Source organism: Colius striatus, chromosome 15, assembly GCF_028858725.1.
Source record: "Colius striatus isolate bColStr4 chromosome 15, bColStr4.1.hap1, whole genome shotgun sequence".
NCBI classification, from domain to species: Eukaryota; Metazoa; Chordata; class Aves; order Coliiformes; family Coliidae; genus Colius; species Colius striatus.
The window spans coordinates 5,176,929-5,191,554 of NC_084773.1; the positions used below are offsets into that span (position 1 = coordinate 5,176,929).

The 14,626-nt window shown below is 43.3% G+C and overlaps 1 protein-coding gene across 6 annotated transcripts in view; it reads right to left on the bottom strand.

Annotated features, from left to right (window-relative positions):
- DOCK3 (dedicator of cytokinesis 3) overlaps positions 1-14,269 on the bottom strand; it is a 199,864-nt gene extending 185,595 nt beyond the window's left edge. For all 6 annotated transcript variants that reach the window (XR_009819784.1, XM_062008169.1, XM_062008167.1 and 3 more), the window contains exon 1: positions 14,143-14,269. Coding sequence is in view for 5 of the 6 variants with exons in the window: in XM_062008169.1 (XP_061864153.1) it covers positions 14,143-14,179 (37 nt within the window). In the remaining variant the exon portion in view is untranslated. The remainder of the gene's footprint in view (positions 1-14,142) is intronic.
- Between the last annotated feature and the right edge of the window lie 357 nt (positions 14,270-14,626).

Here is a 14,626-nt window from a genome sequence, read left to right on the forward strand (position 1 = left end):
TGCTAGGAAAGAGTCAACATGCTAAAACATGTTTCTGTTTTTCTTTATTCCAAGAGGCTGGTGAGGTCAAGACTTGATGAACTCTATGGGTTAACAATGTTTCATATTCTCTGGTTACTCATGGCTTCAAAAGACAAAACCTTTTTGGCCTTTGTGACAGTTTTTTTTCCAGTTCTCAACTCATTATTATTATCCGTCTTACTCAAATTTTAGTACTTTGCAGTATTTTTAGACGATACCAGCAGAACAAGTGTTCCAGGTTAAAGCATGCTGTTTAATTTTCATAAATGCTTCTTACTGCACTCAACTTGCATTGATCATGCCTGAAGTGTATCTCTGACCAAACTAATTTCAGAAGGAACGGCAAGGATAATGCATCAGGAGGACAGCTACAGTTGGGCTGCTCTGCACAAGAATTACTTAGCTCCACACCCTACTCATTTATACTCACACTGAGCAGACACTGAATTGTGTTCTGTGCTACAAATATCCAAGTTCTGAAGTTTTCTAATGATGTAATTTATGCTTTATATGACATAGCTGTATTTTAAACTCACACCTCTATCACACCAGCTGAGACATCTGGCGTTTGTATTTACCTTGGGTGAACACACAGAACAAACTCTTAACATTTCACAGTCTTTATAAAGAATTTTGTATTTAACTACCACTGGTTATCACTATTACAAGTTAACATGGGATATGAGGCAACCTTTGAGCCTAAGATTGACTGAAACTGATAACTCATTAAGAAAATAATGCAAATACTTCAGACTGATAAACGAATCTTACAATGAGGATGTATCGTTCCTTAAAATGGTTTTTCATACTAATACATCTATGAAGAGTATCTAGTATCAAACAGTATAAGCTAGTTTTAACAGTTGAATAAGATCAACTTTATTTTCTTCCCTGAAACAGTCAGATGACAGCAAAACATAACTGAAGAGTCACTGTAGTAGGCAGGATGACTCTTAAATCCAATACCTTTTCCCTACCAAAGGCTAAAACAAGGAGGTGAGGGAAGGATATTGGAATAGGGGAAGGATATACCTTTCTCTAACTTGAGCACTCAGTGGATTGGGGCTTCCTAAAGTAAAAGGTTTTATTAATTTCACATATGTATGTAACAGCACTTTCTATGACTTTTCTTTTACAGACCCATCCAAAGGCTTTTGAACCACATCAACTTTTAAGGTCTGCATCACCCCAGAACTCCACACTTCACCTGTGCATCATATGGAAAGCAGTTTTCAGTTGTACAGATGCTGCATCACCAATGCCCTCTGGGAACTGTATTAAAGGGTGACCAATCAATTTCTGTTCTTTCACTCTACAACATTAGTGAATTTTAGAATCTTGCAAACAACCTTTTAAAAATAATTTCTTTTCCAAAGAGGGTGACAGATGTTAATTCTTTGTATTTACATATGGCAGACAGGGAAAAAGTCTGTAAGCCACAGCAGTATGACTGCACAAGAAAAAAACAACCTTGTCACAAGCTACCACGCACAGGAAAAGACAGCTAAGAGTCAAGATTTAGCTTTACCTCTTCATAAGGCAAATGTGTTGCACAACCACACCTACGGGCAGCAAAGAATTAATGTTTTCCAACCCAGCCTGCACCTTCCAGTCTGAGCCTCGCTCAGAACAACAAATCTTTCTCCAGCAAAAAGGAGTAATCCTTGCAAACAGAAAATTGTGGGTTTAATAACTCAACAGACAGGAAAAAGGAGTTGATGAAGAAAAAAAGCCTTCCCATTCTTCTAACAAAATTAAAGGCCAATATGATTAATTTTTTGCAGAGCTGCTTGATTAAAGCTGGCAGCTTCACAGATTGCACAGTTAGACCCTGATGGTATTTGACAAGGGAGCAGAACCACAAGGAAATTAAAATGAAAACATTTTCATTTTATTCTACACATACCTAGAAGGTTTTCACCTTCACGGTATACTTTTCAAGTATTTCAATGATAAATTGTGGATGAAGCTTCCAATTATTTACCAGAAATTAATTTAAGACATTCAAATGTATTTGCAAGTTCAGGCCACATTCAGCAAATACGTTTACAAAGAAAACAGGGAAGAAAACCCAGGTCTAGTACTTAAAAAACAATCTGCCATTTAAGCAAGATGGACAATACGAAGAATTTAGGTATGGGGGAGAGGACATATCCAATTATACCCTAAAAAAACCCCTCAAACCTACCCAAATAAAGCAGGTTTTTAGAGCAAGGAGCAGTATACTGGTACACACGACACAGAACAGGGCTCTAATCCGATTGGAATTGCCAGGCACTAATGTAATACACACACACACACACAAAAAAGATTATTAAAAGCTGATTAAAAGCCATCCAAACATTACAATCGAAGAGTAGGGATTAAACAAAAGACATGGTTTAGGAGAGCGCTAAAGAATTTTTTGACCTTATTAATGGTCTTTATAAACTTTTATGCAAAAACTTGAGGAAGAAAATTACACTTCATAGCTGAAAGCAATCTGTTACACTGAAGGTCTGGTGTATTACCAAAATTACACTACAATTAAGTGAAGGTATTTCAGGCCGGTCGGGGAGCAGTGGCAGTTGCTAGGCAGCATCTGCTCCTGTCAGAGATGCTTCTTTCTTTGTGCAATACAGAACCTCAGCCAGGAATGCTGCCGCCAATGGATTATTACAAGGCAGCTTACTGCCATCACATGGCATCTGCAAAGTGCTCACACTGCTGCCTAGCAACACCGCCTCTTTCTACTGAGTCATACCATCCCTAGGAAAATAGTCATGTAAAAAAAGAAACAGATGCCTGCAAAGAAAGGTGATCATTCACCAGCAAAGTGAATTATTGCTAGCAGCCTTCCCTTACCCTCCAAGATAAAAATAGAGATTAGTCTCAAAAACCATGTGCTGTTTAAAATAGTTTTGCACATCCTGCTGGCAGAAAGTAGAATTGAAGAAACAAACCAAAAGTCAACTGTGTTGTCCACTACCTTTGCTATATTAAGGAACTGTGTCTGAGCTTCTAGCTTTGCAGGCATCTCTCCGAGTTACTCATCCCCTTCCTGTTAATCCGTTCCTCTAGCTATCAGTTCAATCAGCTTCCACTCTGGCAGTACAGAAAGTCCCTCATCCATACATCATTTCCTCTATGTGGGAAGTAAATGCAGCAGTTTCTTCACTTTTTTTAAGCAGAGACTAAAGCTGCTTCAGTTTCTGAAACCCCTTTCTCTCCAACATCTAACTTGCAAAGAGGAGAAAAAACACTGACCATACCAGAGTCTGCACAGAGGAGCATGAAGCTGCTCTGCACTGCTGCGTTCCAGACTGCAAATGTGAGGCAGAAATGGCTACACTTCACTGCTGAACACTACGACATCAAATGAAAAACCAGTCAAGTTTTGAATATCCTGGAAGATGGAGAATGTACCACCTCTCCAAGCAACTTCCTCCAGTGCTTTACCACAGGTATTGTGGAAATCACCATCCCTTACCATTATTTGCCACCACTGCTCCTCCTTTCACTGTGCAACTGAGAAATGTCTTACCCTGTCTTCCCTAACTCCCTAAACACTAGCATAACCACAACCTAGACCTCTTCTTATCCTCCTCTTCTCCACGTTGTATCACTCTAGATCTCTCACACTCCCTCTCTCTCTTTGTGTGCTCCAACCTCCTAACCATCTCTCCTCAGCTCCTGTAAGATGCTCTCGATGCAGCCGCAAAAGCGATTCCCCAAAGCCATGATCACTTGCACCAACACCCTGATTATACAGGGCTGCAGTCTGGTACGTGGCTAGCTACAAGAGAACACTCCTGACTCATGCTCACACATGCAGAAACACAGCCTTACATCCTACCCTATTTCACACTGACTATATCCTAAGATTTCTAGTCCTCCCGTCTAACTGCTAAATAACTCCACAACATGCTGAAGGTACCTTGGCATTTACAGTGGGTTTGCACACTTCCTATGAGGAGGAGGGAGGGGAGAATAGGGCAGATTTATAAAAGTGTATTTATTGGTATGCCAGCTCCTGCAACTTCAATGACAACTCTGTACTTCAGCCTATACTGTCTGCTACACAAGAAAGTTTTGTTGACAAATGAAGACAATTTGACCTTTTTTGGTAAACTATTTGCTACTAAAATTTAAAAAAACCCAAACTATTTGCCTGATATAATTGGAGATGCTTTTTTAATGAGGCCTAAAGTATTTTTACCTCTTCTAATCTTGACTGAAGCAAATATACATTACTTAATTCTACCATAGTCATCTGAAACATTGGCCAAATCTCTTTTTATTGCATCCTCCAGCCAGGTTGAAATAACCAACTTTTTCTTCATTATTAAAAGAATACTGTCTTGTGCCAGCAACCTGAAACTTAATAAATCCAGAAGAGGATAAAAATCCAAGAATATCTGAAGTTGGAGTTTAGGGCCTTGTTGTGACAATGAAAGTTTGGGAGAGAATCCTTTTTCTACCTTTACTTCCCCAGAACAAAAGAGAAGCTGTTTCTGCAAAACCCATGCTTCAAGAGCAACCTTCCTTGGGGTAAAACCTTTGGACCACAGAGATCATCAAATATTAATCAGAAAAAAAACCCACACAAAACAACAACACGTCAGAGTGACTCTGCTCGTAATTCCAATCAGATCAAGGTGCTCAGAAAGGCTGAAAGAGAACGGCGAGCTGGAAATGGCTGTGCGCATGGCGGAGCGCTGGCGACAGCAGCGGCACAAGCTGCTCCCGGCGGACATGGAGCCACGCGGTCAGCAGGCCCAGGCCTGTCAGCTCCCTGAGCGGGCCCATCTGTGCCCTGGGTCTGCTCTCCCCACACTAACAAAGTCATCAGCAGAGGAAGGGTCAGTCAATATAACCCTGCCGCGTAGCTGATTCACCCAGTCACTCTCTTGAGGCAAGGCTGAGCGCACAGGTAGCGTGAGGCTCCTGTGCAGGGTGTCATAGCAGATGCCAGGGCAAAGTTATCACAAAAATGTTGATCCTGCTTCACCAAATGCGATGAAACCTGACTGTTGCCCATTTGGTTTATCCAAAATTGAGTTGCCTGTCGTTCAGCTCATGAGCATTTAGAGAGAGAGAGGAAAACATCACAAAGCATCAAAGTTCAAACCACAGTTTTCAACAACCTTCTTTTACAATAATTCATGTAAAAAATTCATATAAATGTGCTTTTGGATCATTTACTCCACATTGGCTGACACTTCCTCACTTGTGTATACATGCTCTGTCTGTGTTGTTGCGGTTTAGGCCCATCCAGGGACAAAAGCCCACGATTAGACTTAAGTACCACAGACTTCAGAGCTCCGGAAGGATGGGGAAGGCGTAATTGCTGCTTATGGTCCTGGACACAACAGACCAGGCTACTCAGCTTGGGGAAGACAACAAAACTTAATTTAATCCACCTCCAACTAAAACACAACAAACAGAAATATCCAACAGAAAAATTACACTGAGCAGGGCAAACGATGGAAGTGCAACCAGCTCTTTAAGATTACGTTTCCCCCATCCCTTCTCTCCTCCTGTGCTCAGAGCCCTGAGGCCTGGGTCATTACCTCCTCCCCCCATCAGTAGTCCCCAGGGCAGGGAATGGGGGGTGCAGTCAGTCCTTTCCTGATGTCTCTTGCCTCTTATTGCACTCCTGAGGAGAAGGGCTCCTCGCCAGCCCTCCCTTGCTCCAGCTTGGGGTCTCCCACACACCAGGCAGCCCTGGGCTGCTCCCACAGGCCACTTCAACCCCAGTTCATCTTCTCCAGATTGGAGTCTAAACTGCTTGCTCCCTCTGAGAGTCTCCAGCTCTTATCCCCTGTGTCACAGGGTCTCTACTTCTTGTCATGGGCTGCAAGGATGTCTCTGATCCAGCGTTGCTCCTTCTGCCTTTTCCTGACAGTGGGGTCTGTGTGGTCACCTCCATCTTGTCCTTCTCTTCCATACATTTAAAATTCACCTCCTTAACTAGTGCCAGTAAAGGCGCTGGATTGGCACAGCCAGGCAAGAGGTAGATCCAAACCCTAAAGCCAGGGGAAGGTCCGAGAACTCTTACTGGGCCTGCACTGCAGCCCCCTGCCCCTGGTACCAAGCAAAAGTGGCTCCTCACAAAATCATGACACGTGTATATAATATTGCCATATATATAAACTTCAAGAGGTGAGAATATGCACCTAGGTGAAGCAGGTAACTTTACATAGACACTTCTGTTGGCTTTTTTGTCTAAAATGGAGGAAATGGATGAAATAAAACATCTCCTCCTATCCTACCAGATCTAGACCCAGTTACTGGAAATATACACAGTGCTCCCTATGAGGCCTATTTAACGCTGATATTCTCCTGTGAAGGGTTTCACAGAATCACAGAATCTTAAGGGTTGGACGGGCTCTTGAAAGATCATCTAGTCCAACCCCCCTGCCAGAGCAGGACCACCTAGAGTAGAATCATAGAATCCCAACACCCAAATAGGCCTGTTAAAAGTTATATATTGCTCCCAACTGGCTTCTGTTGAACAGTTCTCTGGGTTTCTCCAAAGTGTATGAAAGGCTTCATTTATCAAGATCAGAAGACTGAAAGGGTAGCACACTAAATTAACAGTTGGCATAAACATCTCATCCATAAACATATTTAGAGGAAAGAGAGAGTCCCCTGCTGTTCAAACGCACAGAGTTTCAGAGAGTAGCTGCGATCAGCTTACATCTGAAAGCAAAATTATCTGCTTTTAATCAACAAGAGTTGGTTGTCATAAGCTTTTCTCAAGGCTTAATATCCAGAAAGATCCAAGAGAAGAAAACTAAGTCAACTGCTGAAGTGGAACAAGAGGGAAGTCTTACCCTTGTAGAAGTAATCACCTCACAACTATACTGGAAAGCACAGCTTTCTCAAACCCATGGTTATCAGTCCTCCTAATACCTTCAGTAAGCTTTGCCTAAAGACTTGTTTAAGCAAATACTAAAACACGTCTAAAAGGAGGGAATTCCAGCTACAAAAAACCTTAAGGGATGCTTTCAGAATCTCGGAAGAGAGCTCAAAGTTGATTTCTGACATGTGAAAACCTGAATGGAGGTTTGATTTTAGTATCAGTCACTTGAGTGAGGTATTTCATCTCTTTGCCTTGAGGTTCAGTGAGCATAACAACTTTGAAACAGAACAAAGAAAAGAGTAAAAGGTAGTGATATTAACGCTGATTCACAACATAAACAATCAGTGGAAAAACTTCTGTCAATTGCAACTGGTTTTGAACCAACATCCTGCTGTATGCCTCCTTTAGCCTCTTCCTCAGTGAACACCACAGCTGAGGAAAGAACATAATAAACAACTCACTACACAAACTAACCAAATCTCCTCTGAAGCAGCACAAAAAGTTGCATTAGGTGCTTTAACGCTGAACAATCTTTCAAAGACTTTCCACTCTTTGGTCAGTGTTTTCATATCCACAACTGAAAAAAGCTCCCATTTCTCAAAGGAATAGATCTGTGAAAAGTGTATAGCCACCAATAGCACTAGTTGTTGGTCATCATCAGGGATTTACAGTTCTTCTTCGTAAGAACTATGTTCTAAATAAATGTTCAACATATTAAGCAGAAAAGCTTGTGTATCTACATGTGCCATGAAGACAAAGAACTCTTCCTCATTCCCATTATCCCCTTTTTCTGGGCTTTTAAATGCCACCAAATGTGTGGTGGGGAATGTTTTGTATCACAAGTTCTGGTAATAGTTCTTACAAGTTTCCCTGAAGTTTATCTTGGATTCTGACTTTCAGTACAGAATTGCTGAAGATAAATGCTTTGTGAGACAGGGAAACTCAACTCCAGCTGGGCTACACTATTGACTATGAAGCAAGAAAGCTACTTTCAGAAGGTTTAATATCAACTTTCCTCTCTTCCTCCTACGTACAACAGCAAACCATGACTTGGACCATCACCCCATAATCACATAACAACTTCCTATTCCTTAAATAAATGATCCCCACTAATTTAACTCTGAACAATCTCCCTTCCTGTCCTATAGACTTGACATTTGAGTTTAAACCCAAAGCAGAGAAATACAAAACACCAAAGAATCACCTAAATTTTATAACAAGGAGTACCCACAGCATGTACCCTGGTTTTAGTTGTATTGATAACTGCTGCATGAATAAAATCACATGCAAAATAACTTGTTTCCTGAACAAACATGAAATGCCTAGTTTCTTACCAACAGATATTCCCATTCCCTGCATTTCATCAGCAGTCCCATGACAAACAGAACACTACCATCAGACCTCTAAACTTCTGCTACCCCCAGTCCTGTTCCTGAGCACTGCTGTCTACAAAGCACCCTCGAGGTCACTCCCATGTTCAAATTAACAGCTTTCCCTTCATGTTCATCAGCAAACTAACAAACAGTTGTATTAGGAAGAACCCCAACAGAACCTTATCCATTCTTTTCAGCAAGTCAGTAGCTGATAATCTGCACTCTACCCATGGAAACTCTAGTTAAGTTCTTTCTTCCCCACCCAGCCACCAACTTGCATCAAATTTTAGGAAATGTATGTCTAAACTCTCATAAAATGTAACTTAATACTAGACAGGAGACATTGTTAGGCGAGGACAGAAAGCCTGAACGCTTAAGGATTTCCACCCTTAAGAATTCAGCCTAAATACAAAATCCATTCTGCACTGTGGTCAGAGAGAAATCTCTTTTGCCCCCACTCTATTGGCAAGCAGCTGAAGTCCTGAAGGTCTTACCTGAATACACAGTATGACAGAACACAAATATATGGAGAAAACTGCCTCAGAACCATCAAAGCTTAATCCTATATTGCAAGACTATCAAGTATCACTTCTTACTCTAAGATCACACCTACATTCCAATCGAAACCACATGATAAACTGCTAAACATACACATCTGTATTCCTTGCTTTTGCAAGCAATTTGAAAAACCATTTCTCAGCTTCATTCCTCCTGTATTTAGAAAGTTTTAGCTAATTTCTACTGGAAATGTATTTGTGGATAACCAGTATTCATGTGATCTCAAACCAGCAATGTCTTACAGGTTAATTCTCATCCAGCTCTGCAGATCAGGTATTCACCAAAGCAACAACAATGTCTATTGGTTAGTCTTTTTTGGGATAAATGAGTCAAAAGATATTAGTGTCTTTCCACAATATTTAATCTCCAAGTTACTTCAGCAACAGCAGGAACTGAGATTTACACTAGACTGAAACTAAAACTGCCCACTATGCTAAGTGACACTAAACTTTCCTCTCTGTACTGAAAGTCTCCAGTTGGGTGCATCTTGGGAGTTGCTCATTCCCAGAGACGTTTCAAGGTGTGACTCACTTCTCATTCCATCAAATATCACATATACATTTCTTTTATGACCCCTGACTGACAATTCTTGAGCCCTAAGGGTAAAAAAAAGGCCCTTAGGCACAAAATATTGAAGGGAACTAAAAATTACTCAAATTCACAGATCACATAGTCTTCCTGACTAATGAGCAAGTCCCCAGGTATTACCACAACCTCCCAAAACCGCATTGCACAGAAGGTTTAGAAGTACATCCCTCCATACAGCTTTGGTTCCAAGATAGATCACTGAAGAATATCCTTAGTCACCTCCCTCCTGCTGCCAGACAATTACTGTTTCTGGCAATAAAATAAGAAAGGGAAGATGAAATAATAAAGAATCCATTGGCAATAATTGATATTGCTTCCAGATTACTGAAGATGGAATTTACCCTAATTTGGGGGAGGGACTTTTTGCTGTCTCTCTGAAACTTTTCGTTTTCAACCTGTAACAAACTGCTTCAGTGATACAGAGAAACCACAACATCAATCAGCCCCAAGCATTCTGTCCTTCAGCAGGTAAGAACAGAGTAGTTTGCCAAGAGATTTGGTGAGGGAAGGCAGACTTCTTGCAAGTTTTGCAGTCTTGTTTCTCCAGACACAAGTAGGAACTGGGAAATGTGCAAGCCGAGGTTTAGTGACAGGCAAAATAAAATCATTTTAAAAAACAACATAATGGTCAAAAAGCAGAAACTGCAGGACAGAACTGTAACTAGGACGTTATGACATCCCATCTTTTCTTAGTAGGAGTAAGGGAAATTAACTAGTTATATCTATTTGTGCTTATGGATTTCCTTTTCTTTGTTACCAATTGTGTGATTAAAGATATTCAAGAATTCATTTTAAATTAAACAATTAACAGGTTTTAACACCAATTCTTTGCATAAACTAAGAGCAAGTACCATTTATACAGGCAGGTTTTCCTTCCTCTGTGTGATTTAGAACATCCATATTTAATATGGCCAGCCACACAAAGTACAGGATCAACTACATTAAAAAACCCCACAAAACCTTATTGGGAACCACTTAGATGTGCTCCTTTCACAAAAATAAAGCAGCAGAAACTGACAGCCTAATGAAACACATAATCAGCTTTCACACATTTGCCAGATTTTAATTAACAGTTATTTACTACAGAGTTCTCTCTGCTTAGCTTTTTCTTTTAATTCATTAATATTTAATACTTGGTTTAGATAATGTAACTAATCAGATTACTTTAATAAATATTTTCTTAGAGGCAGAGACTGCTTTAAAAACACTAAAACACTAGAGGGCCAGAGAGCCTTCTTCAGGAATCGGTTTAGAAATCTCCCCAGTTGTTTTCATGACAGGTCATCTTCAGCATCTGGGGAAGAACCGTTTGCTGTTTTCAGCAGGGAGGCTGAAGTTTTAAACCTGTAGTTAGGACTAGGGTCACTGAGCAGAAGTATTTCTAAATAGAACAGAAGGGATTTATTCACAACAGCTACCAGGTAGTTGCTATAGCAGCTGAGATACACAATCAAGGAAGAACTGTAGCGTTGTTAAGGGAGTGTTTAATTTAATAATTTCTTTAGAAATACCCTGAGCAACCTTTTAACACCTTTGTTGCAGAAGTACACTAGGATTGGTATGAGAACTGGGCAAGACAATGGTGTTCTACAACTGTAAGCATGGAAAACTTCTTTTAACTGCAGCTAGACAGGCAAAGAGAACTTCAGATCCACCAAAAAGCCACCGACATTCAAGGCTTTCCTTTGCACCTCTGTGCAGCTGCACAATGGTATCTGTGAAGGGGGCTCCACAATGGTATCTGTGAAGGGGGCTCCACAATGGTATCTGTGAAGGGGGCTCCACAATGGTATCTGTGAAGGGGGCTCCACAATGGTATCTGTGAAGGGGGCTCCACAATGGTATCTGTGAAGGGGGCTCCACAATGGTATCTGTGAAGGGGGCTCCACAATGGTATCTGTGAAGGGGGCTCCTGCAAGCACGTAAGAACCACCTTTGCCTCCAACTGTTTGAAAGCCAGTGTGGAATACAAAGCCCTTCTATATCCACGTGTGGAGAGAGGGAATGTGGTGTGCTTCTGAAGGAATGGTTTCTATAAATTACCATCTCTGAAACAACTGCTCGGATAAGAAAAGTGACACAGATCGCAATTTATGTTCAACAAAGAGAACAACACACAAATTAACTTCTTTAGATGACACTTTCACTTTCCTTGGTTCTGATGAACAGGTATGTGCAGTGCCTGGAGGCCCAGACATACCTTTCACCAGAAAGCTCTTTGCGGTGTTCCAGCTACAGAAATGACTGAGTTTCTTCCCCTCCAACTGATATAGACCGGAATATAGTGTCTATTGCCTTAATGCAAAGGCAGATCACAAACTTGTCAGGGTTTAACAATACAGAGAAAACACACAGGTTTTTGGGGGATAGACACTAGTTGAAATAAAAGCAAACTGCTGGAGCCCAAGGCATAACTTCATCTCAGCAACTCATGCCAAGGACACTATTTTTACACATTTTATTTATGAAATCAGAATAATTTGCATCAGCAAAAAAAAAAAAATCCCACCCAAATTATTTTTTCTGTCTGTTTATTTCTTTTTTCTTTTGCTAGTGCACCTCCTAACTGTAAAACCTTGGCTCTACACCTTCCATAAACCAGTTTCTCCAAAACAGACAAAAATAACCACTCCAGCAAGCAATGACAGGTCTACTCTTGAAAAACGAGTACTCCTCTCCCCACTTATGGTAACTAAACTCCAGTTGTAAGTGGCATTTTTTCACCTGTTCTTCCTCTCTGGAGGATTATCAACCAACTTCAATTACAGGAAAAGTAATTAAAGCTACCCAAGAACAAAAACCAGTTGCTTAGAGATCGCCAAAATTCTCAAGACTTGGCCACTATGTGTCACCTACCTACATGTAGCCTTGTCTGAGAATGAGAAAGAAGCGTCACTGGAATGTTCCTGAGACTACAGAAAATTCATTGAAATAACCCTTGTTTCCATTCACTACTCTCTTCCCAGATGCCTCTTCTAGACTTGTTTACAACCTGAATGGAGATTTCCTGTCTGTTTCTTACATATGTCTGCATTAGAAAAAATCAGTTCACCTACTTTTCCATTAAGGCAGCAGATCTGCTTTCTTACTGCAGAGCATGGGCCAAACACAAACAAACAAACAAACCTCTGCCTCACAAGCCCTGCAACACAGCAAAGAAAAGTGACTACACAAAATGAAACAGAGGAAAACCAACAAAATCTGACAGCTGTTTTCTAATAACAATTACAAGAGCAAGTTTACTCCTAGGGCAATGGAGGTGGTCCCTCATTAACAGTGAAGGTATGAGTCTGGATACCTTGCATTCTCTGGACATCAGGCTGAGATGTAACAAAGCTCATCAACTTCATCTACTCCTAGTGACTGACAAACATAGCAACAGTAGCTAATGGTAATGTAGGTAATGACTAGTAGTTAATGACTTTCCTGTGTTACTTTATGCCACTTGTGTATATTGCCCTACACTTACAGGTTCTCACCCAACACACTGTATTTGATTATGCTTTTTTTGAACAAAAGTGGATTCATTACTTCTGTTCATTATGAAGACCCATGGAATGTGCTACACAAAGTATTTGTTGCACAAGATTTAAAAATCAACCAAAAGTACTGGTATCTTCTGCTGCTTGTTGACTATGTGCTCAAAACGTGTCGTCAATACCAGGGACATTAAGGCTTTTGATTGCTCACACATCAACTGTCAAAACGTTACTGTACAGTATGGGTTAGCAGACCTTTGTAGACTGTTTATTTTTGTATATGTACTTGCAGAAACCAATCATCATTACACACTAGGGAACCTAGAAATCAATGTGAACAATTGATAACTATAAATTTAATGCACCATTTAGTTAACTAACCGGGGCAGGCACTACCTACTTTTATTATTATACAAGTCAAGAGTTACAAAAAGACATAAATAAACCCAAGCAAAAGTGAAGTTAAAGAAAGCCCGTGGCATAACGTTTCAGAAATTACCGTGTACTAAGACACAAAGACACCCACGATGATCTCTCACGTTACAACAAACACGATTCGAGGCGCCGGTAAAACCTGATTTACCATAAATAACGAAAAACTACGGCGCTCCGCGTTTATGGAAACGGGGGAGCCGTCGTTACCGATCGCAATGCGCCAGGAAGGCTGCAGCCCCGGGGCCAGGCAGAGCCCCGTAGCCCCGCGGCCGCCCGCCGGGCCCGGCCTGGGCGCGCTGCCGGGGCCATCGCTCGAACAGGTGCGTCACCGACGCCCCCTAATGACACCGCGCGCCGCCGGCCCCTTTCCCCCAACTCCCCGCAAACAAGATCACCACAAACCGCAGATTAAAACGGGGAGGAAAAAAGGAATCGCACGCTTAAGTTGATTAAGAGCTCAGCGACTCGTTTTCTGATTATTTGCGCGATCAGGACCCGAGCGCCCGGCCCCGAAGTCTACTTGAATTTCATTTTCTTTCTTGCCGCCCGCTGCTTCGCCGCGGAGAAACTCGGGGAAATAACCCCGACCGGCCCCCCCTGGCCGCACAGCCGCGGGGTGCTGGGCTGCGCGGGCGGGAGCGGGGCGGCAGGGAAACGGCAGCACCGCCGCCCCCCCGCCAGCAGCCTCCCACGGCCCCGCGGGGAGGGGGGATGTGCCCTCCGCGCCAGCCCCGCCGCGCTCTCCCTGCCGGGCAGCGCCGGGAGCCCGCCGAGGCACCCATCGCCACCCCCGCGGAGGGGCGGCGGAGAGGAGGGGGAGAGGGAATGTGGCAGCACCTACCCACGCCGTATTTCTCCTCCTCGGTCGGACTCCACATGCTGCTGCTGCGGCGGCGGCAGCCGGCCACGGCCGCGGATCCCCTGGGCAGAGCGAGGCGGGCGAACGCCGCTCATGAAGCGGGGGCGGCTTCTCCTCCCCCTCGCCCCCCCCCCAGCGGGGGCGCCGCTCCGCGGCCGCCGCGCCTGCAGCCCCCGCCCCGCGCTCCGGCCGCCGCCGCGCCGAGGGGTCCTTCGCCGCCGCCCGGGGGCGGGGGGGGGGGGGGAGGTCGCCCCCCGCCCGCCCGGGCAGCAACAGCCGCCGCTCCCCTCGGCGCCCGGCGGGCACGCTCGCCGCCGGCCCAGCGCCGCTCCTAGCGCGGCCGCACCGCCTCAGCAGGCTCCTGCCCTGCCGGCGCGGCGACCCCCGCGGAGCTCGGCGGCCCTCAGCCGCCTCCTCCTCCTCGCCACCGCCGCCGCTCCTGTCGTCGTCGTCGCCACCGCCGAAG